General features: G+C 39.0%; 2 protein-coding genes across 5 annotated transcripts in view; both read left to right on the top strand.

Annotated features, from left to right (window-relative positions):
- The window catches only part of LOC131237626 (chloroplastic group IIB intron splicing facilitator CRS2, chloroplastic-like), a 28756-nt gene extending 18351 nt beyond the window's left edge, over nucleotides 1-10405 (top strand). For 2 of the 4 annotated variants that reach the window (XM_058235506.1, XM_058235505.1), the window contains exon 9: nucleotides 8980-9486. In XM_058235506.1, the coding sequence (XP_058091489.1) occupies nucleotides 8980-9096 (117 nt within the window). In that variant the 3' untranslated portion in view covers nucleotides 9097-9486. Of the gene's footprint in view, nucleotides 1-6812; nucleotides 6977-8979; nucleotides 9487-10133 lie in introns of those variants that run through there. The other 2 variants (XR_009167338.1, XR_009167339.1) reach the window with 2 other exon arrangements.
- An 8485-nt stretch (nucleotides 10406-18890) lies between these two features.
- LOC131237625 (uncharacterized) lies at nucleotides 18891-20107 on the top strand. Its single transcript, XM_058235504.1, has one exon. It carries the CDS (start codon nucleotides 19047-19049, stop codon nucleotides 19656-19658), a length of 612 nt encoding a protein of 203 aa, XP_058091487.1. The 5' UTR covers nucleotides 18891-19046; the 3' UTR covers nucleotides 19659-20107.
- Nucleotides 20108-25642: the final 5535 nt, after the last annotated feature.

The following is a 25642-nucleotide window of genomic DNA, read 5'->3' as shown; positions in this document are numbered from 1 at the left end:
TGCGAGGTGAGACCCATGTGAAGTGGGCCCCATGAAGGGGGTTCGGCCGAGGGCCTGACCTGGGCTATGAGATAAAGGGATTGATTCACCACGCCCTATTAGTTCAAGCTTTTAGAGCAAGTGGTTAGTTGTCTTGCATCATATCAAGTAAAGTTTTTATCTACGAGCAAGAAAGAGAGTTTTGGTATACAATTCTTGGGCTGAAGCCTTTCAAAAGAAAGAAAAAAAACCTGGTTGAGGAGTTTGTACTGTTTACTTGGGTTTTCGGTTTGTAAGAGTGGGGACAATAGTTTAGTGTCCAAACCATGGATATGATGGGCCTTACGATCAATGGCTCATGCACCAAGAATCTGCCAGATTTGAATTTCCTATGCATGGATGATTTGGTCTTATACATAGGAAAAGAAAAAAGAAACAACAATGGTTTGGCCTTTTTGGGTTAAATGTGAACTGTTTCTGTATTTTCTTAACAGTCTATTATGAGAATAGACGATGTCCAAGATTTTGGTTTTGGCCTCAACCACCATAACAAAGTGCTCTTTAGACATGCCTTTCAACCTTCAACTTAAGCATTGTCCTATTACCAGGCCAACCCTCCATCTCCTCTTTCCCTTTTCCAATGAAATCCTTTTCCTTGAGCCACATCAATTCAAACCGAAATTAGGTTGATGCCGAACTATCCATTGTGGATTCAAGAATTATCGGATGATGGTTGGATTCTGGCTGCATTAAGCCTCTATTGTAACTCTTGGAGAAAGATTTTCCCAAACAGTTGAAGTCAAGAACCTATCAATCCGTGTCATTATTTGTAGTTATTCAGCCAAGTAAATTGAGCTCCTAGGGAGATCGATTAGCTCATGCTTTTAAACCCTGGTTCAAGAAACCTCTCGTGCTTCTTGTAATGTCATTTTCCCCTTTCTTTTGGAGGAAAATTAATTATGTTAAACCCCCAACCTACCCACCCACCAACACCAACCAACCCCATAGCTCATCATCATCATCATCTAGCCTTATCTTGGCTACATGAATCCTGTTCCACCATTCCACTTTGTCAAGGGCGAAACCTTCAGTTAGACCACAGTTCATCAAGTCTTTTCTTACCACCTCCATCCATGTCTTTTTGGGCCTTACCCTTGCACTTTTAGAGCCTTCGACTTGTACCAACTCACTCCTAACCAGCGTGGTTCTTGGTCTCCATTACACATGACCAAACCATCTAAACTTTCCCTCTTATTACCTATTGGTGCTACTCCTAAATTCCCTTGAATGTGTTCATTTCTCAGTCTGTCCCTCCTCGTCCTATCACTCATCCATCTCAATATCCTCATTTCAGCTACACTAATACCATGAACTTGTTCTTAACTGCCCAACATTCTGCTCATTAAACATGGCTGGTCTTATAGCTATCTTATGAAGTTTCCCTTTCACATAAAACTCTAGAGCCACATTTCCATTTCTTCCACCTAGCGTAAATTCTGGGGGCAACATCCTTTTCAATCAGTCAACTCATGAACCATTTGCCTGAGATACCAAACATGGTTATTTTGGGAACTTTTTTGGTCAGCAATCTTAACTAATTCTCTCTCTTTTTTTTTTTTTTCACTCCTGTTATTGCTAAAATTGCACTCCATATGCTCTATTTTAGTCCGACTAATTTTAAATCCTTTGAGTCCAAAGCATCCCTCTATAAATCTAGCTTTGTATTTACACCCACCCTTGTCTTGTCAATCAAAACTATGTTGTTTGCAAACAACATACTCAATGGAGGAGAATGGGATCTCCTCATGCAAATGCCTCATTAACTCATTCATAACCAATGAGAAAAGGTAAGAGCTCAATGATGACCCTGGTGTAAGTCTATAGTAATTGGGATCTCTTCTTGCAAATGCCTTGTTAACTCATCCATAACCAATGCGAAAAGGTACAGGCTCAACGCCAACCCCACGGCTCTTTCCAAAAATTACTGGACTTTGTCCAAGTTGTCCCAAAACCTATCGGTTGCCAGTGCCTCACGAGAGAACACAAATGAAAAAGCACCACTACATGCATCTGACTTGGGGTAACAGTGTTCCAAATCACCACAATAGCGGCTGAAACCCCTACTAAATCATAAGTTAGACGACCACAATTATGTCCTCTCCAGACAAACTTAATGTACCTCATGTCCATAGCTTGAATTTTTTGTCTCTAGAAATGGTATCAAGCTGATCCCTTTGACATTTACAAACTTCCTTCACTTACATTCTTTTTTGAGGGCTTCCTAGTCCTCTCACATTCCAACCAACGATCTTCATTGGGGAACCCTGATAATCTCGCTTCCTTTGATTTCAACCTCTTGCCCTCTTACCTTCTTTTCCCGATTTCCCATGTCCCTCACCTTCATTTAATTAAATGAAAATATGACATTTTGAAGTTCTCTCATACTGCTTTTAGGACTCACCTTCCCTTGGATAATTTTAACTTTCCCCTATCCTATAACTTATGGTGATCCTCTTCGTCATCTTGGAAGGATTAGTCAATCATCTTCCTTGTCCGATCCATAGTATTGCTATGCCATGCAAGACCCACACTTTCCCCTTTTAAAATCCCAGCGATGTTTCTATTTGTCCTTTCACGGTTTTTCAAGCTTGAAGTAATTCCTCCTGTTTCATCCACTTTTTCCAGTTCAATCATCTCCTCCATTCCTTGAAAGCTTGATCCACTAGGCTCTGGATTCTCAAGGGTGCTACAAGAATTGCGCACATACAGATTATTTGCTAATTCTTCCCTCATAATCTGCAAGGGTCTATACTCCAATTTCTGCCTCCACCTTGAGTGATTTATTCCTCTACCGTTCCAGGCATCTCCTGCCTCCCTCCCTCTCGGCACAATGTCCTTTCTCCTTACATTTGTCCATTGTCACCCAATCCTCCTCCCCTAGATTTTTAGAATCCTCTCCCTAGAACATTTCTATTTTATCCTCTCCTTCCTTTTGCTAGGAGACTACTACTCCTCTTTCAACTCTAATATCTTCCAAATAATTAGAAGTAAAAGTTGGTGAAGATTGACCAAGTCAACATCTTACCCATCATCAAGGTGTTCCGTTGCAGTAATGGTGTCCGTAACGGTCCCCACCGTTACCGATACAGATACGCCTCGTATCAACCGATATGGGGCGGTAACGGCCGATACAGGGTGTGTAACTGTTGATTTTTTTATTTTTTTTGGTCAGAAAAATCTGGAAAAATATTCATTAAATCCAGAATATTCTAAATATTCCAAATATACATTCATTTATAATTTTGAATATGTTTATGGTGATGTAACAGTCCAATCTTTGGTGAGAATGCTATTTTGGGATGTCTGATGGATTTATAAACCTGATAACCTGGAATTAACTATAAACCTTTTATATTTAGTTTTCTAACTATATAATATCTATATAAATTTACTATAAGGAATGTAATACCAAAACATCTTATATTTTCAAGTTTTCCTTTTATTTATAGTGCTAGTGCATTGCATACTTTGTGACTCACATGCATTTCATATCAATATATAGAGTTTAGGGACTTTTGTATCCTATTATGCAATTCATATACCTAACAATTTGATATCATTTTCCCCCATAGATCTTTAAAAAAATAAAAATTAAATTGAGGTAAATAGTGTTGTCGATTCGGGGCTGATTGGGGACCATTTGATGCCCAAACTAGCCTCAAATTAATGCAATCTATTGGCACTTATCCCACTAATGGACTGGTGGTTGGATTTGGGAGAAAAATCTACATTTGAAAACAGAATCAAGATTTTCTCTCTTCATTTATTTTTTATATTTTTCAGAATTAAATAATGTTTTTATTTTTTTATTAAAATTTAATAAATGTTATGAATTCAATTTGGGGATAATTCAAAAAATTTCAAAATTCTCCCAAATTCTACTTTTGCTTTTGAATGAATTGGTTGTGTTTTCATAAATGTCTTCTTGCATTTATAATTGTTATGAATTCACTTTGAATATAGCTGCATTAGTTCAATTAGACAACGCGTAGCTTAGGACCCTATGCAAAAGAAACCTATTATGTGCACTTTTTTTAGAGTTATGATTTAAAAGTGTGTAAACAATCCTTGAAGTTTTATCGAAAATGCAACCAATTTCCCAAAATTTCCCCATGTTTCCCAAAAAGTGCGATACGTTACTCGATGCAAATGATATATCTTGTGCAATAACTAATATGTATCTATATCCCAAGGGTGCGATACATAACACGATACCAATATTGCGAACATTGCTTGATACCATGATCAACTTTTGTCTTTGTACCAAATCTTACGAAACCGCAACCTCTCATTCTCCTTGATGCCTTGCTTGTGACAATAAACCAATCCCTAATAATCCCTACTCTGAACAAGTTATGCAACTTGATGGAGGACAATTAACCACTTGCTTTAAAAGCTTGAACTTTTAGAGCATGACGAATCAATCCCTTTGTCTCATAGCCCATGCTCCACATCTCATGGGTTAGGACCTCGGCTGAACCCCCCATCGTGGGCCCCAAATCACATGGGGCCCACCTCACACTGGCCGCCCACCCTGAGTGTGCCCTTGCATCCTAGAGGCAACTCCACTCGAGCCCAGTGTGAAAATGCCCCTGCATTACAACTCCAACAATGCGATCCCATTTGGTAGATTGGAAATGTACAGGGACACCCACTTTCTCCAAGATTCCTTCCCTCCCTCCCTTATTTTCCATTCTCTCGAACCTATATCTAAAGACCTGTAGGCTGCGGCCTGCAGATGATATGATCAATGGTTGTTGCCATTTGATGTCTCACGGGCATCGTAAGTTGACCTCATCCCCGAAAACCTAGAATCTGCAGCATCTTCAATGCTTCTGAGAGAGACCTGTCTTTCACAATTTTAGCTAAACCTTTAATTAGAGTACCTGAACAAACCCAAACTTTCTACAAATTTCTTGGAATTTAGTGGTCCGCATAGATTGCACACACTTGTATATTCAGACCTACCTATCAAAGGTTGCAACATGGGTCTTTGTCCACATAATGCACCATTCTGGTGCTTCTACTTTTCGAATCTGAATGTCTGGATTCAATGGCAAGGATGGAAACATGGGACTCTGACTCAATTTGGTTCACCTACAAAATTTGATTCGGGCGAGTCAATGCACTGACTTGGGTGAGGCATGTTTTGTAGAATTGGGCATATTATTCCATGTTCAGTGATCCATAGCATTGATATGATGTGCAATGTAATCCATACCACTGATATGAGGGCATTGTCATGATGGCCTATATACAATTGCATCTGATTAATGGATCCTGTGCCTCGGGCTTTTTTGAGAAACAGTTTGATATTTTAGGGTGAGTCTTGTTGCATCAGATTCATGAAATTTCATGATTAATTGTTTCTTTTTAAAAAGGATGAGGAATTCATTAAGTACAAAAAAAGAATACAAGGCCAAAAGATGAAACAACGATGGGAGATACTTTTGTCACCCCACCGAGATTGGATGACAAGAGGGCGCAACCGTAGGCTCCCTAACATTATTCTATTTTAGCACAAAATATAAAGAATTTATGATATTTGGTGCAACTAAACACACCCTTAGCAATAGATGATGATTGATGTGAAGGCACTAAACAATTGTGCACCGGTCATTCAAGTAACTTACATTAAACTGTCCAAATTGTTGGCCCCTATTTAAATGGATAATAAATTAAAATTTATACAGATTTAAAATTTAACTGGCTTATTGGTGGACTTTAAGTGGGAAGGTGAAATGAAAAACATGGCCAAATTTAACTGAAAAATGTCCATTAATCAGAGGCTAGAATGCTTCAATTAAATCTTATTTATAAATGATCACCAATCTTCAATGGAACCCAGAGTTTGAACGTTTATTTTGATTTAATGTATGTCACATATACAATTTCTAAGTGCTAAGTATTAAGCATCATGCCCAGCAGAGCAAATAAAACTCTGTTGTGGCCTTGACACCTATGATAGTGGACCGCCAACTAAAAAATGGTAGTGACTCTTCCATTGTACTGATGGCAGAGTTGCAAGAAAATCCAAATAATCAAAATCACTGATCCAATTGTAGATTTAGCATAAACGAAAAACTACACTGAGCAAATGGTAAAAAACAACACCACCATCATTATCTTTAAATCTAATAAGCCATATCCCTTGGAATTTAAACCACTTCTATTTTACTTTTAAGCTTATAACCATCATTTGGATGGTTGGGATTGCTTGATCTGTTTGATTCTAAAATGTGCTTCATCCACAATGAACCCCACTATTTGGATGGTCTTGATAGCTGTATTTGAGTGGCCCAATTTGAGGAGGATGAGTCGCCACCATTTACAAAGTGGGGGTGAATTATCATAAGAGTCTACCCTGTGGGAGAGTTGGTACTTTGGCGGGGGTTAATGGTTGATATGCAGGCACTCGTATGTGTGGCATTTATTACTCAAATTAAGTTGTATAAATTGTGTACTCACCAGAGATAGTTCATCATCTGAAGATCAGATTGAATAAATGATCACAACCTTTGACTAGTAGACATGTTTGTAGAATTAGACCTGCTTTTTTTTTTATTTTTATTGTTTCAGATATTCATTAAATATCCACTAATCTATCAGCTGGGAATTTAAATATGCATGAATTTATATATACGCAATCCATCTAAGCTGGAGCCACAATTTGCATGGTGTAATTTGAGATTTCATGCCACTTGTAGAATTTCTTAGTGCCTGAGTATCAGCCATCACACTGCCTTAGTATCAATCTCTCTCTTTTCTTTTAGGGTTGAATGCAGGACATAATTGGACTGAAAGCCACAGTCGCAGCAGCAACAGCCCCATGCTGTAGCAGCACTACCTTACTAGCACTGAAAGGAGGAAGAGTAGATTGAAAAAAGGAAGACCGGGAAGGAGAAGGAAGACACAGGAAAAAGAAAAAATGAGAAGAGTAAATGATTCGCCTGGGTTTTTCAACTTGTCTGAGTCACCGATTCATATGAAAACTCAGGAAAACTCACCCAATTCATGTGCTATTTTCACCCCCACCAAGTCTGTATCAATTTTGACTTGGTGGGGGTATAATAACAGGGTTTGACTTGGGCAAGTCCTGAGTTACTCATTGAGTCAGCTGGTCTTGTTCAATAGTTAACATCCATAAATCCAATGGTTAGGATGATATAGTGGCCCATTAACACAGGGCTACAATTTAAACAGTAACGATTAGCCTGCACATGTGCCACATGTAAGCATAGTTCAAAACACTTGGCCAAATCAACTTGTCTCAACGAGACTTTTGAGTCAAATCACTAGGAAACTCACTGGCAAGTGTTACTTAGTGCTGAATTGACAATACTCATAAAGTCGGCTTGCTGACAGCTGACTCAAAGCGTCCCGTGGTGACTCAATTCGAGGTACTCAGTTTTTATGGAAACCTATGTGCAGGATTATTGTAAGATCGCTCCTGCTTTGAGTTGTGATTTGGACTCTCGCTCCCGCTCCCACGTCTTGGTCTTTTATACTTGACATTTTGAAGCAGACGCTTCTTCACACCCGCACCTGAATCTGTCACCGGTTTGCTTCTTGCTTTGGGCATCTATTGGATCATCAAGTGTCGAAATCATGACCTCCACTAAGGAAGTAAGCACCCATAACTGCCATATTAGAAAAGCCACAGGGGACCAAGGGGTCGGACCGGAACTAGGCAGAGAAATGGGTTGTGTCACTGAGAAACCTGTTTTATGCAGGGAACTGTTCAAACCACATGGTTCAACTGTCAAGTTCAGCTTTACCCTGGTTTAGCTGGGCAATTCAAGTGCTTTTTTGGTATTAAAATGGAATACAAGAAGGGTTTTAAGCCCAAAAACCTCCTTGATAGAAAGAGGCATCATATCAACTGAACTACTGTCATTTTGTTCGTTTTAAATCATATTGTTTTCTATCTTATTGACCATTCATTAAAAAAAAAAGAAGAAAAAATAGAAATTGGATATGGATGTCACGGTTATTCCAGTTGGGTCACTGGCGGGACTGTTTTAGATTGAATGAGTTTCTGGTTCAGGTTTTAAAACATTGCTGTACCATCAGCTGCAATTTTTATTATTTATTTATTATTTATTTTTTGAAATTTATGAATGTATAATTCTATTAGAGAAAAGAAAGAAAAAGGACAAAAAGAGGCATCCTAGCACTACAACATGAATCAACCGAAGCATTAGGCGCATGTTTCCTAAGCTTTAAAAGTTATAACTAATCATCATCATCTTCAAACCCTTATTCCTAATTGTTATTTTATTAAATTTTTTTTAAAGTAGTTTAACTTTTTATAAATATTTTAAACATGTAAATGCCCAGCATGGAACATAGATGTGAGATCCAATCCATCCATTATGTTGGTCTGACCTTCTTACAGTACTGGAAGGAGTTGTGTGGGTTAGAAATCTTCAGCCAGTTTTTCAGAGCCATGCATTTGTCTTGAAAACAGCGGCCCAAGTAATCAGTGGATCAACCTTATCCTTGGGCTAAGGCATCAATGTAGTGGTGCCTTTCTGATGGGTGAATTGGATATTGGACCAATCGTCCGATGTTGAGTCATGGACACATGTGGCGTGTACACAAGTTTTATTGCTCGTGTGCTTGGGCTTGCTTAGCAAAGCTCTTTAAATATTTATAGCTATTCATAACTTTTTATTAATAAATGCCGGGTTGTCTAGTGGAGACTCAGTTGAGGCTTCGAGTCCCAGCTAGAGATGGAGTTGAGTTCTTGAGTTTCTGAACCATGGTGTATGCTGCCTATGTTTGAGGTCACAATTTTAGTTTTTAGATCACTACAACAAAGCCCTTTGTTGACCTAACTGTACATGGCCAATCAAAAGGGCTACACGCTGCACAATGTCATTTCCTCTTTATGCCATTTGAAATATTCAAGTGCGGGGTTGTATTTTATTTGCGCAGGTGGACGTTGCTCTAGAACAAGGGGTGGATGCCGCGATGACTCTAGTACTCAAAGGCTTCGACAGCTACATCAACCGATTCAATCTGGGGCAGAAGTACAAGTATCACAAAGTTTGAAAAGAGACCCATCAATCTTGTGGCCTATCAAATGATCAGCTAATGAACAGTGCCATCAAATGTTTGGACAAGATCCATATATCTATGTAACTGCAGGTATGTCTCTAACAGGTGAAATGTACAAGATACATATCTCATATCACAAGATCTGCGATCCAAAAAGTAGAAATGATATGATGGAGATGTCTCTGACATGATATAATAGAGCCTGCTTCCACCGCCTGCATGAAAGGGGAATGGTGGATCTGGGCCATCCACCTAGTAGGCTCTGCTATGAATAGCGTGTGTTTGGAAACCATTCCATTAAGATCCTATTAATCACTTTCAGTCGCCTTGCTTGAGCCATTTGGGAAGCTAGAAATGGTTGGAAATGAAATCAATTTCTGTGGATATGGTGTTTTCACGTAGCTGTTGCAATCGATTGTCATTATTACGCTTTTCTGCTGGAAAACAAGTGAAATGATTTCTCCCAAAAACCTAATCCATGGGTTTGTCCTCTATTGGTGTTGACACCAACCTGCGTCGGGGGCTATTCATTTTAGTGTTTTTTTTTTTTTTTTTTTTAATTAATATTATTTTTTTAAAAATAAATTGTGCTAAAATGAACTGCTACCCAAACAAACCAAAGGAAAAACAAATCTATTTCCCATGGACTCTGGATTCTTTTCCATGGTTTGCCTGTTTAGTTTTCCATGGAGTTTTTCAATATCCACATTTGGGATTCTTCCTATCCAAATGGGTTCAATGTCAACTGTTAACTCTTTTTTGCTTTTCACCATCGATTTTGAAAGCTGAATGTTGAGTGTCTTGGAGCATCTGATCTACACGACATCGACATTTTAACAAATGGCCATCCGTGGGCAGTCCCGGTCCACATGTATCATGTCAGGGGGACTTGGATTATGGTAAAACATCTCTATCATATTGTTTCCGTGCAAAAAAGATCATGTAGGTAGTGAAATGGGGCCTGGAAATGATTTCTGGCCACCCAGAAGATGTGCCATCCTTGTTACTGAAAAAGAGCATTTTGAACGCAGGCGGGCCAGTTGTACGCCTATCTACACATGTGGGTCATGCTTGGCAGTGTAGGTGGTGAAAGATAAGATGATCATTTTGTGGAAGGTTTCCTATAGAGTAGTAGAATTTATAGAATGATATTTTCATTAGTTGCTTACTCAAAGAAGCTCCTAGTTGTACTGTGTGATTCTGTTATGTAATAAAAGATGCCATGATAATTAATGGCTGAGATGTTAAAATAGCACTATTCCGAGCATTTTGCGGAAAGCATAATGATGGGTGTTTTTGTCTACATGTGGTGTATCTGAAGTATAAAGGTGTTTGATGATGGGATATGCTGACCAGATGTTAGTAAATGGGGCATGCAACAGTAGGTGGGGCTATGCCTGATCACTGAGTTCTTAGGCCCTGGTCAATCCAAAAATGGATCACAAATGGTTGCAAAAACTGCATATCTATGGGTAAGAGATTTTTTTTTGCAATTTTTCTTCGTTATCAGTTTTTGGTAGCTCCTAAATGCCGGATGCCGTCGTTTTGTGTTTTTGAGCAGTTAAATTAGTATTCTGTTGTTGCTTCGTGGACTAGGTATATTGCCGAACCACATAAATCCTTGTGCATCTTCTTTGTTTTATTTTGTTTTGTTTTGTTTTTGTTTGGTCTAGTATATGTTTCTTAGGGTTGTACAAGAGCCAAACTAGCTCGAAAAGCTAACTCGGCTCAGCTTGATCAAGCTCGGCTTGAACGACAACTTGAGGCGAGCCAAGCTTCATACAACCCAACTGGCTTTGAAAACGAGCTGAGTTCGATCATAGTGGATCTTGACTCAACTTGAACCCGGCTCGACTCAAGTATATATTATATTTAAAAATAAAAAAATTAAAACTTAAACCGTACTCGATCGTCCATTTCTTACCGTTTTCCTTCCTTATCTAACTCGCTGTGCTTGAGCTCGCCTCAACTTGATCCATTAGCTCACCTCGAGCTCAAATTGAAAGGTTTGACAAACAAGCCAAGCTCCAATGGTAAGCTTGAGCTCGAACTCGAGGAGAGCATGGATGAGTCAAGCTAATCTTGGCCTACCTTGACTCGATGTACCACCCTAATGTTTTTGCTGCCATAACATTCTTTCACTTGAAGACCTTTTTAATTGTGTGAAAAACCGAACCAAAAATAGTTGTCCAAAACGTCACCAATCGCTAAGTAACAACAAGCTTAAGAGAAGCCTTGCACAAAACAAACTTTTCCCTTACAATAGACTTTGTCAGCATATTTTCTATGTCGTTGTCAATGTGAATCTTCTGCAATGAGATTTGATAATATTCCATTATATCATTAATAAATTGATATTTAACATAAGTATGTTAGGTCCGAATATGAAATACTAGATTCTTAGCCAAGTATAATGCCTTCTGGCCATCACATTGAATTACCACCACTTTTTATTTGAATTTTAATTTTTCTAGCAGCATCTTTAATCAAATATCTTTTTGCATACCTTGGTAGTGGACATATACTTTATTTTTGTAGTAGGCAAGGATAATACTGATTATAACTTGGACATCTAACTAACCGCATTGCTAACCAAAGACAAAACATAACTTGTGGTAGATATTGTTTTAGCATGATCTCATATATAATTTGCATATACAATTCAACAAACTGTAAATTTTGCCAACTATAAAAAATAACCACCTTAGAATTACTTTTCAAGTAACGAAGGATTCACTTTACAACAGTCCAATGATCTCTTCGGGTTCGTAATGTATTTACCAACTGCTCTTACTACTTGCACAATGCCTAGTCTGGTGCACATCACGACAAACATAAAGCTTCCTGCTATTAATGAATATGGTACTTGAGACATCTGCTTTCCTCACTTTTGTGCTATGATATTGATCCGAAGATAGCTTGTAACTAATAAAGAATTGAGTACGGACTGGTTTAGAATTTTGCATGTTAATGCAACGCAGAACTTTTTCAACATAATCCTTCTGAGTTATCTAGGCTTTCTTATTTTTCTTGTCTCTAAGTATGATAATCTTAAGAATTTGATTAACAATAACCCAAATCCTTCATATTGAATTCCCTAACTAAGTGAGATTTTTAATGCTACAATAGTATTTCTACTACAACCAACATGTCATCCACATACAATAGCAAGATAATGAAGTTACCATTATCATAGCTATGAACATAAGCATAATTATTTACCTCACATATATGAAATTCCAAGCTCACAATAAAGGAATTAAATCACTTGTACTAACACCTTAGTGTCCGCTTTAAACTGTAAAGTGATATATTCGGCCAACAAAATAGATTTTTTCTTCAATAAAACAATCGGATCTGAGTCGTAATTTTTTTCATCAAAATTTCTATACTAAAAAGTAATTTTTACATCTAATTGTTCAAGCTTAAAGTTAAGCATGTGCCATATTAAACATTGTATAAATAGTATTCAATTGAACAATTATAGAGAATTCCATTGAAGTCGATATTTGATTTCCGAGCATACTCTTTTACCACTAAATGAGCTTTTTATCTTTTAACATTGTTATTAATATTTTTTCTTAGCTTGTAAACCCATCTGCAACCAATAGCCTTTTGTCTTTTAGGTAATTCAACAAATTCTCAAGTCTTGCTCTTATACGAAGCTTCTATCTCCTCCTTTATGAATACTCTTCATTTGCTAATGTCCATAGATTCACATGCCTCTTGGTAATGTGCAAGGTTTGCGTTCTTCTGTTATGCAAGCATAAGCTATAACATAATACTCAAGTCTAATAAAATGTTTTGTTACTCTTTTCGATCAACTTTGATCACTTTGAGTTACAACACCCAATATCTCATCTGCATGCTTTTCATCAACTTTATTTTTAACGATATCGTTAATTTGTTGATATTATGAATTGGCAAGTCAATTTTGAATGTTGTTTGAAGATTTTGATTCAATTATTTCTCGTAACTTTAGGCTTAACAATTCTCTATCGTCCTGTAACAAATCTTCATTAAAAACTATATCTCGATTAATCACTAACTTGTTGCTGGCAATGTTCTACAATTTGTACTTCCTTGTTCCATTTTTATAATATGCTTTTTGAACCTCGTATCTAGTTTTTGGGCATCCACACATAAGCGTTACAACTAAAATTGAAAAGGAATGAATAATTAACATGTTTTTTCAGACTATACATCTTTATGGGTATTGCAATTTAGTGCTGTCATAGGTGAATGATTTACCAACTAACAAGCCGTGTTAATGGCAATATTGCTCGAGTCTAACTTAACTCAACATACTCGTAGCATGATTTATGAGTGTATAATTTATATGTTCTGAGGCTCTATTATGCTCTAGAGAACCATGGATCATGTAGTGCCCGTCAATGCCATGTTTACTGTAAAAATTCTTGAATTATTTCGAGGTGTATTCTCATTCATGATCGGTTTTCAGATAATTAATATTCTTTCCTTTGTGGTTTTCAATAAATACTTTAAACTTGATAAAACAAGTAAAAAAAATCACTTTTCTTTTTCAATATGTAAACTTAAAGCAACACTTTTCGTTTTCAATATATGAACCTATACCGTTATAGAGAAATCATTAATAAAAGAAACAAAATACTTCAAACTTTTCAAGGATTTAACAGGAGTTTCTCAAGTATTATAATAAATTAAATTTAAAACATCATTACTTTTAGTAGTGGATAAGAAAAAATGAGCTCTATGAAACTTTCTAAACATATAATCTTCATAAAAATCTAATTAATAGACTTTTTTGTTTTTTTATTTTTTTATTTTATTTTAAACACACGCACACACACCCCACACACGCACGCCGTAGTGGAATTTCACCACCTATGGGTACTCGAACCCTTAAGCCGATGTTGAAACTCCCGAGAGTCTACCACCCGAGTAAGAGTATTAAGTTATGAAGTAAATTTTGATAAAAAAGTGCCTTTAGTCTTTACTTGCTCATGTGATCCAATCGCTTGTGTCAAATTGTTGTAGAGTTTGTTATGACAATGGCAACAACAACATCGCCAACCACAATCTCTCTGATCAAATAATATAATATGTTCGTCAACTCTCGCTTCACCACTTACAATCTTCATTCGACCTTCTTCACTAGAAAACTTATTACCATCTTCATCGAACATTACTAATGAGAGAAGACTTTTCTGTAGGTTCAATGTGCTGCACACTAAAAACTGTGCATGTGATACTATCAAACACAGTAATTTTGATATCTTTAATCCCTACAAATTTACATGTGCTACAATCACTCATGTAAACCACGCCACCATTACACAACTGATATGTATAGAAATAATTTGTGTGGAGTCATATGTTACGAAATGCTCGAATATAAAATCCATTGGTGGTTTAGATTCTCTTGTAGAATCATTGTTGACAACACTTTTCCGTTCTCAGATGAATAACCTTTTTCAACCATGTTCCCTTCAAAACGCTTTGAATCCGCTGCTTGATTAAGCAAAGCAGGTTAGGAATTTTCTTGAGTTTACAATTTTTATGCAAGAGACGTTTCTTTTCACAATCCAATACTTTCATGTTTTGTGTCATTTTGACTTGATCTCGTCTGATCTCTTTCACTGATACCTTTCTTAGTATATCTTCATCTGACCATCAAAGCATCACTAACAAATCTCAAACGTGTTTTTCTGCGGAACTCTTCGGCAAGCAAATGTGGACACAACAGACTCAATATTGAGATCTAGACCGTTACTGAGATTTATAATCAAACTATCCCACGAATGTTACATTGAACAAAGTCAAAGTGCAACATTTTTTTCATCATTAATTTCTACATTGACCACCACCAATTTGCTAGTACGGGTATTAAACTCATTTAAGTGTTCTTGTAAAGATGCCTCTTTTTTAATCTTTAAATTGTACAATTGTCATCGGAAAAACATCCTCTTTGATATTGATTTTTCTTCATATAAGTTTTACAATTTGTCTTACAAATATTTTGCAATGGTTTGATGCAATACATTGAACAAAATTGAATTATTTAATGCAAGAAAAAGATCCATCATAACTAATCAAATACTTCATCTTTCATTTCTAGAAGTTTCTTTTCTTTTCATTGAAATACAATTGCGTATCCTTCATTTACCCACACCATGCTTAGTTTCAGTTTTCACAACGGGTAATCAGGTTCATCGAATTTCGACACATCGAATATAGTAGAACTTAATTCAGTCATTTAAAACACAATTGCAATACAAACACTAATACCAATCTCATGCTAAAAAGCTTCTCAATCTTTGACTTTGACACTAATTATTGTGGAAAAACTCCGTCACCTAATCAATGTAAGCTAAGCTAAAACCACAAAAGATATGATCATATAAAAACCAACAGGCTACAACCAAAATAAGATATAAGATGCATAGAAATTTATATGGTTCGGCAATATGCGTATTCATAGAACAACAATACATAGCTATTTTCTTTACTAAAACTAAAAAGAATACATCTCTAACCCATGAAAGAAAATCCTACGAGATAATATTAGAAAGGAATTCCTCTCTTTAGGTGTGATCGTCGTTACTTGTATACTCACGGGAGAGGGCATGTGATATGATAAAGAGAGACAATGAAAGGGAGGGCGCATCACCCATCAGGATGGTGGATGTTTCCCACTGTCTATTCCACTCGTCGGCTGAAGCAGGCATAGCCTTGAAAATGAAATTTGAAACAAGGGAGTGTTGCTCTTTTTGGCGCCTTGACCATTCATGGGGTCCCCATCAGCTGAGCTATTCCAACCGGTAACTGCTTATTGAAGGAAACAAGCAGGCTCCACGTAGGCCTAGGAAAGGATTTTTGAAAAAGAAAAAGAAAAGCAGTGGCCGGGTGATGTCTTAAGGACCGTCCATCTAATGGGTCATGATACTTCAAAAACCATATTTGTCTGGGAATCCAAGCCATGCATTTCTTCACTTTCCTGTACAGAAGCTCAACTGCTAACTTTTTTATTTTTATTTTTATACCATTGCTTTGAAGACCAATAATTAGATGGCCAGTATCGACCTGCGAAGGAATATTTTAAACCGTTGGCCAGATAGATGTGTAGTCTCTGTGTTGTGAGGGCGACTTGGCTGCAACCCTGATTGTAGGGCCCACCTTGATGTGTGCATTGTGTATTCACACCGTCCATCTGTTTTTTCAGCTTATTTCAGAGTATGGTCCAAAAAATGAAGCAGATACAAGTTTCAGGTGGACCACACCACAGGAACCGTTGTCATTGAATGCCCACCATTAACTTCCTAGGTTCCATCGTAATGTTTATTCACCATCCAACCTGTTGATAATGTCACACAGACCCGAATGAAACAAAATAAAATAAAATAACATAAAATAAATATCAGCTTGAGCCAAAACTTTTACAAAAAGGTTTTTAATGGTCAATAACCACTGTTTCTTGTGGTGTGGTCCACCTGAAATTTTTATAAGCTTCAATTTTGAGACCGTGTCCTAAACTAAGCTGGAAAAACAGATGGGCGGCGTGGAAATACGATTCATACATTGAAGTAGGCCATACGATCAGGGTCCCACCCACATAGCTGGTTCCCGGGTCGCAGTCAAGTTGTGCTCGCGTGTATCATCTCCGTTCACGGCAGTCTGATACTCCGTACACATGCACGTGGAATTTGAATATGGTATATTCAATTGGAGAATGTTACCATAGAGTCGACTGTGTGGGGCCCACCGTGATGTGTATCAAGCATCCGAGTGCATTAGAGGCCCTACACTTGTGAAAATTCGACGCCCCCAAAATCAGCTATATTGGACGCAGATTTCCTGCAAAAGCCTTTCCCAGAAAGTTCCTGTGCAAGGATGCTGGGTGGGGCTCACCACCATGTTTTTGGGAAATATATTCCGTTCATCCGTCTGACGAGCTAATTTGGATAAAAAACGAGGTGAATCCAAAACTAGAGTGGGCCACTGGAGAGAAAAAATTGGGAAAAGAAATACCTATAGTTGAAACCTTCGTGTGCTCCACCTTGATGTTTATATGCCATTCAAACCGTTTATAAGGTCATTAACATAGGGATGAAGTGAAAATACAAAAAATTTAACATAAAACAAAGCCTTTATGGTCATAAGAATGTTTCAACGGTTCTCACTAAATCCCTACTGTTTCCTCTCGTGTGGCCCACTGAAGTCTTGGATCCACCTTATTTTTCCTCGATTTTCGTAAAATGAGCTCGCCATACGGATAAACAAAAAATATTTCCCAAAAACATAGTGGTGGCCCCCACCCAGTATCCTTGCCCAGGAACTTCATGCCAAAGACTTTCGCAGGAAATCCGCGTCCAGCTAGATCCAAGTATATTTAGAACCCATCTTAGATGGTCACTAGTCCTAAATATACCTTACCAAGTGCTCTGACACATCTTCAAACCGCTAAGCAAATTGGCTAGGATCATATAATAGTTGATTTTATTTTATTTTATTTTTATTTTCCGTGGAAATTGCTCATCTCATGTGGGGACCTGCCAGATGAACGGCTATGATTATTCGTAGAGACATTGAATTGCTGATTCAGGCCGACTCACACCTATTCCAGGGAAATGGATCTGGACCGAAGATCTAAACCGATTCTTGGGAAACCAATCTGCACCATAAATACAGTTCATCCCATTGCAGACTGATCGAAGCAGATCTACACCATTAATCCAGTTGGGCGCATGACAGAAAATTTCAGTTTGGGCCATAGATAACTTTACGCTGCATCGGTGAAATTTGCAAACGAACTGGGCCCGTTTTGGTAGCCTGGACAATGGCTCAACATCATCCTATTGACTGATCCGAAGCATGGGGGTGGGCCCCATCGTTTCTACCAATGGTAAGCCTGGCCCACGTAGTCCTTGGGAATACCTATCTTTTACCCTTCAATAAATATGACCGTTGGAACCTCTCCAACGGGAAGCAGCCACCAACTGAGGATGATCCAGTGTCGAAATTTGTGGGCCCCACAGAAAAGTGTTATGGAAATCGAACCTGACCATAATAAGCCATCACCTTTTTTAGGCCAAGTTCCAAAAATCATGGCAATCCATAAATCAAGTGGGCCACACCACCAGAAATAGTGGAGAGTTGAAGCAGGCCGTTGGTGTCTGTTTAGATGAAGGGCTAGCCCATAGATTAGTCCATTCCAAAACTCAGATGGGCCACATCACTTGATTTCTTGATTTTATCTCTCTACAGAGATGCACGGCTTGGATTTTTTGGCATACATAATGGTGGGTCCCACATCTGGGACGCTACTGGATCATTCTCCAAGTGAACAACTGCTTTTTAAAAGAGGCCGCTGCATCTGTCTGTAGCTTTTCCTTTCCAACCACTTTGTAACAAGAGAAAGACTTCGATACTCTGGTACAGTGCAGTGGTCCATATACGCCCTCAGAAACTGCACAAACACCACGTATATAACTCAAACTAAATCGTCCAAATAATGGGTCCCACCTTAGGTAGATCATAAACCAACAACTACATTAAACCGAAGACCGTCCAATTAATGGACATCAAAGGAACGGTAGGGACGAAAGGAATTGAACAGCCGTAATTCAATAAAACAAATATCCATTAATCAAATCTTATAATCTTCTAATAAATGTGATTTTAATGTTATATCTAATCTAAAGTGGGCCCCACAATTTGGACGGTTTAATTTTATAAGAGTACATGCATACGGACCATCAGAATCTTCCAGAATTAGAAATACACCCTTTTCCAACAACCACACTCATTCAAAAGTTTTAGCTTCCAACGTCATCACTATTCACACCTCTCCTTTTCTAACTCGACCGTTGGATTCCTAAATTCCCATTCAAAAACACCAAACGCTGAAAAGAAAGAAGGTAAAGATACAAAGGAGAAAACAGAGAAATCCCAGCTCTTCTTCAATGGCAGAAATCCCAGTTTCCAAATCAAACCAACATCTAAACCAGCAGCTCCAGCATCTCGAATCCCTGTTCTCTGCCCTCGAACCGTCTCCGACTTCCATTGCCCGATCCCATCCCCAAAACCCCATATCATTCCTTCCAATGCGCCGTGGGCGCAATTACGAATACTACTCCCAGCTAAGAGAATCAAAGCTCCGACGTAAGAAATCTGAAGCGGATGCCAGTAAAACGACACCCAAGAAGAAGGTTTCGTTCGTCGGCGGTGGTGGGCCGCTCGTGGGCCGGAACGAAATGGTGGTCGGTCGATCGGTGCCGGATTTTTCTGCGGTGTTGAGGAAGGAGAATAAGAAGCCGAATTCGGAAATGACGCCTCCATTGGCGGGGGGATCGAAGGTGGGTTGGAGAGGGGGAGGGAGTAAATCTGCAGGTGGGGGAGATAAAAGAGGAGGTGGGCCTGGTGGGCCATGTGGGCCTGGTATGCTAAGGAAGAGCTGTGTGAATTTGAAGGAATTGAAGGGAATGTCAGCAGCTGCTGCTTTTGCTATTGATGAGGAAGGGAGAGGAGGGAGGGGTAGGGGGATGAGGAAGGGTGTCTTGGGTCAGAGACAATGAAGGAAGATTTAGGTGGTTTGTACAACTGGGAACCATGGTTCAGTGATCTGGACCGTTGATATGATGCAGGATGGTGTGGATGGACTGTAACCGAAAAGCCCATGTTGAGACAATCCCAGCCTTTCAATTGATGGGCTGTGAATATAGACGGGTACAGAAAGATCATTGTTTGCGATGGAGTGAGAAATAGCCGGGGAGTGGATAGGAGCTGCTTCCAATCTGGGGCCCACCAGATTGACGGTTTGGATTACCGAAACATATGATAATTTGGGTGATTTTTAGCTGCATTGGTTATGGTTTTCCTTTCTTTTCTTATTTTTTTATTTGGGTGGTGAGGATTTTCTAGTGTTTGGATAGTGAGGATTTTGAAATATATTATTGGATGATGAGGATAATGTAAGAATGGTGATTATATCATAATAATATCATACTCTCTCTCTCTCTCTCTCTCTCTCTCTCTATTGCTCGGCTGATATCCACTACAATTGAACATTTTATCAGGTGGGCCCCAGCTTGAATGGGCCACATTGACATTACAACTGGAAAAAAAATGTACGGTTGTGATTAAGAGGGCCACTGATTTTATAATGTGACCCGTCTATTGATACTGATGCTGATGAATTTGGATATACTTCGTGGGGCCCATCTACACACAAGCACACGTGCCAATACAGCGAACATATCTTTTCATTAGGTGGACCAGGCTGATTTGATCTTGTGGCTGAATAATCAGGTCTTTTTACTAAGGTTGGCCACAGATCTAAATAGTTTTGTTTGACCCACCTGATGGAAAGCTTGGATGTCTCGTACGTGTGCATGTCTGATTGTGTGTAGATAGCGAGGGCTATAGCTGAATCTCTCACAATTGGAATTACTTAATTTACCTGTATGATCCTAACCATTAAGGAACGGTGATGTGCAGGTCTCATCACCGTCCACGTGGAAAGCGTATATGGTGATCGGGAATGTTGATCTGGTGAGCCGTAATCTTGCTAGGGAGCGGATTGGGTGCGGCCCGGCCTCACCAAAGACAGTGGTGCACTTACTGTGGGGCCCACCTTGATGGATTTATTCTATATCCACGCCGTTCATCTGTCAGAGAGAGTTGATTTTAGGGCATGAACTCAAAAATGAAGCAGATCCAATTCTTGAGTGGACCATACCATAAGAAACAGTGGTGATTGACCATTAATTAGCCATCAGAAATTTGGGATCAAGCTGATATTTATTTATTTATTTTCTCTTCATCTAGTTTATATGACATTATCAATAGGTTGTATGGAAAACAAACATCACTTAAAGATTAGGGTGGCCCGTAGGAAGTTTTTAATGATAGGGTGTTCAATCACCACTGTTTCTTTTTCATTTTTAGGGTATACCCTTAAAATGATTGGGAAAAATGGATGGATGGAGTTGATACAGAGTAAATGCATCAACATACCTTTAAAATGAGCCAGAAAAATGGATGGACGGAGTCTATACAGGATAAATGCATCGTCATGGGTCCCACAGCGAGGGCCGTACCTAATGGGCGCGGATTGGGTATTACCCCTGCCACGACCTAGATAGAGACGGATGGTCATGTCATGGGGCCCATCGTAATCTATATGTTTTATCTAGGCTGTTCATCTATTTTGATATATTACTTTAAAGTGTGTGCCTAAAAAGGAAGCTGATCAAAAGCTCAAGTGGACCACACCACATGAAGTAATGGGGATTTAAAGCTTAGTTTAAAAACTCATCGAGGACCACATAAGTTTTAGATCAAGCTGATATTTTTTTGCTTCCCTTCTTACACGTATAGGTGACCTTATTAACAGTTTTGATGGCAAATAAGCCCTAGGAAGTTTTTAACGCTAAGAGTTCCATCTCCACTGCTTCATGTGGTATGGTCCATTTGAGCTTTTGATCTGTTTACCTTTTGGCTTCATGCCATAAAATAATCTTTCAAAATAGATGGATGGCGTGGATAAAACAAATAGATCATTTTGGCCCCACATAGCAGCTGACATGACCGTCCCTCACCGAGGTCCAAGTGGGCCACTAGCTGACCTTAGCTCGAACTCGGTTCAAGTCAGTCCTAGAGCTTGATTGCGATTAGTAGCTCGAGCCAATTTGAGCCAAGTTCAAGCTAAGATCAAGCCGAGTTGGCCATTGCAGCATTTTCACAAACAACTTGGCTGTACCTTCAAAATCTAAATGTATTTGACACAACAACAATAGTCCCATGGGTATTTTATTAAACACCTTCCAAGCAACATTAAAAAAAAAAAAAAAAAAAGGGTATTGGTTTCCTATACATACTTTGATTGCCACCTGCCACACTTTTTTAAGTCATTTCATCAAATACTTGGTGAGTAACATCAATAGCAAAGTAACCGGGTCACCAAACTGGTTTGACCTGAGTTCGAATCGAGCTGTGTTCGATTTGAGTCAAGTCAAGCGGGAGCCAACTCGAACTAAACTCAAACTCATTTCCAAACTCAAAAAATCAACTCGACCCCGCTCAAACTCAACTTCAAACCGAGTCAAGTTGAGCCTTTTCGAGTCAAGTTGAGCGAGCTAACTGAGCTAGGTTAGTTCATGTACACCTCTGCTACTCTATTTTAGGACATGGATTGGCTACCGACAAGTTAAGTAGTGAGACTAGCTACTGAAGTGACGTGACCAAGTTATGTGGGCCCCACCATGATGTATGTACATCCACGCCATCCATCAATTTGTACATCATATTAAGAGGCGGTCCAAAGAATGAGTCGGATCAAAAGCTTGAGAGGACCCAACTATAGAAAACAGCGAGGAGAGTGACGCCCACCGTTAAAACGTTCTAAGGTCCACAAAAGTTTTCGATCAAGCTAAAATTTGTGTTTTCCCTTTTTTAATTTTTACGTCTGCGTCGGCACATGGTAGACAACGGTGGGCGTCACTCTCCCCACTGTTTTCTGTGGTGGAATCCACCCCAGCCTTTGGATCTCCCTCATTCTTTGTACCACGCACTAAAATGATCTCTACAAATGTATATACAGTGCGGATACAACAAATACATTTATGATGGGGCCCACTGAACTTGGTGACGTCACTTCAATTGCGAGTCTGACTACTCAACCTGAAAATATCCAGTCGGCGTCCTCCATTATAGGGTCACTTATAGGATTGCTAGCACCGTCCAATCCCCTTGAATTTTTGGAGACGATGCATCCATCTGGCGTCCCATCAGAGCAACTGTTCCAAAGACGCGTTGCCACTTGTACCACAACAGCTACTGCATATAGCTGTGGGTAGGTCAGTGTCGTGAGTCTTGTGACCACGTTCCCCAGTTCCGAGACTGGATTTGGTGAGGCCGTGGTGAGATTTCATTAGGCCACGTGCTATGTCTAGATGAAGCCACGGGATAAGTGCCCCCGGCCTCACGCAAAATGGTTCAGCCCTTGCTGTGGGGCCCACCTTGATGTATGTGTTTTATATCCATACCGTTTGACGGATCATTTTAAGGCACTATCTCAAAGCTGAAGCAGATCCAAATCTAAGGTGGACTATACTATAGGAAATAGTGATTGAACGCCCCACCATTAAAAACTTCACAGGGGCACCATTATGTTTGTGATCTTGTTTTTTTTTTTGTCATTTAACTTATTCATGAGGTAAAATAAATAAATCTAGTTGAAAGGAAAAAATAGATACTAACTTCATCTAAAAATTCAACTGGTAACAAGAAGTTTTTAATGTTCAATCACCTCTGTCTCCTGTGGTATAGCCCACCTAAGATTTGGATGCGATTTGTTCTGTGCACATGTCCTAAGGGCTGGTTTTAATTTTCAATTTAGAAAAATACTGTTAAAATATGTAATAATTATTTTTCTTATATTTATCTCACTTTTTTTTTTTTTTTTTTTTTTTTAATGTTTGATTTGCCATCGTGCATTTTTTACATGGGAATGCTATAATATATTTTTGGGTCCCACCATAATGCCTATCGCTTATCCACACCGTTAATCTATTATGTCTGATGGATTTATGGCATGAGCCAAAAGATGAGTATATCGAAAACTCAAGTGGACCACGCCACTAGAAAAAGGAATCAAATACTTACCATTAAAAACCTCTTAGGCCCACTGTTTCTTTTGGTGTGGGCCATTTGAGTGTTCAATCTGCCTCATTTTTTGGCTCATGCCTTAAAATATTGTGTTAAAAGGATTGAACAGAATGGATTTATCATATACACCAATTTGGGGTCCAAAAATTTAAAATAATTCTTTTAAACCGGTTTCCAAGGAAAAAATTACGGTGGATTTCTAAATGATTTTCAAACAGGTGAAATGCTAATAATTACTCATTTCATGGGTATTTACACAGCCACTGAAAATCAAACACGCCCTAAAATGATTGGGCAATGGGTAGGAGCTACACTATCTTGGGTGAGCTGGGGGTTAAGCTCATCCACTCTGCTACACATAAAGCATGTTTGAAAGTAGTCAGGTTGAATATCTGTATATTGGTAATCAAAATCTTACCATGTTAGGTCTTATAGCGTTGGAAGATGATCGGGCCTCATTTAATGTGGGTTATGTCCCGCTCCTGCTCGTCTCCAACTGGAAATGGGTAGGAACTTTGAGTGCCCACCATGATGTATGGGTTTTATCCACCTCGTCCATTCATTTTTCCAATATGAAATAGGAAAAAAAATTAGGCAAATCTAAGTGCCGAGTAGACCACACCACAAGAAGTACCGGATTCTTACGGTTGAACTTTTCCCAAGGTCTACCGTGGTGTTTATTTACCATCCAACCTACTCACAAAGTTAGGTAGACTTGGATGAAGAGATAATACAAATATCAGCTCAATCCAAAACTTCCGTGGCCCCCAAGAACTTTTCAATGATAAGAGTTTAATCCCCATTGTGTGTTCCACTTTTGTGTTGGATACGCCTCAGTTTTGGGCTTATATTATGAAATAATTTGGAAATTGAATGGACGATAAAGATAAAACCATACATAACGGTGGCCACTCAAAGCTCCTACCCGTTCCCAGCTACAGATTCGCGGGGGATAGGACCCAAAAGGACCTACAAGGAAGGTCGGTAGGCTGCTGTAGCCCTGGCTCAGCTCACTTTGAATTTAGAGGCAACAATAGCACATCACATTGGCTGGGTGGGTTAGGTGGCGTTGAGTCGGGTTAAAGGTCACCTTGAGCCCAACCCAACCTCAAATTAGGTCAACCCAATGGATAGACCCAACCTGATGTAGTATACCTCCCAACCCTAACCCATCTCGGGTTGGCTTAGGCTAGATAGTCTACTAAGATTAGTAGTTTAGCATCTCATGCATGTGGGTCAGTTTTTAGGTAGGTGAGGTTGCTTGAGCCCTCAACCCAAGCACACCTCAGGTTAGGTTGATGATTTCCAGCCCAAGCCCAACTTGACTTCAACCCTACCCACCCAAAATTTCAAGTTGGTCCAGTCGGGTGTAGATTGAGGTTCATCTAATTGAACTTGCACCTCTAGATGGCAATGAACCAGGTTGGGCTAGATAGGCTATATCTAGCCCAACCTAACTCCATAAGGGTTTTCGCTCGAGCCCAACATAGCTTAGCCTAGTTAGCCCAAGCCCAAGCTCGAACATTTTGTGAGCCAGATCACAACCTACCACTAATGGACAACCAATATCAACTACTCCAACGACGATAGGTCCTCCAATTCTTTAGTGGGTGGAAAACCCCCTATAGGGAAAGGAATTCCTTAACCACCGCTATCTTTCTAGGCTAGATATGGAAGAGTTTTGCCTACCACTACTAATAGATATATAGGTAGGGTCATCATAGAAAGGAATAAAATCATGACATTTCTTGGCTCTAAAAAGATGGTATTGAAATTTATGTGACAAGAAATGAAGTGTTTGAAAAATAAAACACATTTAAAATTTGAAATCGCGTTCGACTTTGTTGGGTATATTGATGGACCCACATATAGCAAGTCCAAGCCCAGTTCA

This window comes from Magnolia sinica, chromosome 2, assembly GCF_029962835.1.
Source record: "Magnolia sinica isolate HGM2019 chromosome 2, MsV1, whole genome shotgun sequence".
Taxonomy (NCBI): Eukaryota; Viridiplantae; Streptophyta; class Magnoliopsida; order Magnoliales; family Magnoliaceae; genus Magnolia; species Magnolia sinica.
The sequence above is the reverse complement of the archived record's forward strand: the minus strand, read 5'-3'. Positions and strand labels throughout refer to the sequence as shown.

Coding starts and splice junctions, on each gene's coding strand:
- LOC131237625 (XM_058235504.1), top strand. CDS start 19,047: ATGGCAGAAATCCCAGTTTCCAAATCAAACCAACATCTAAACCAGCAG.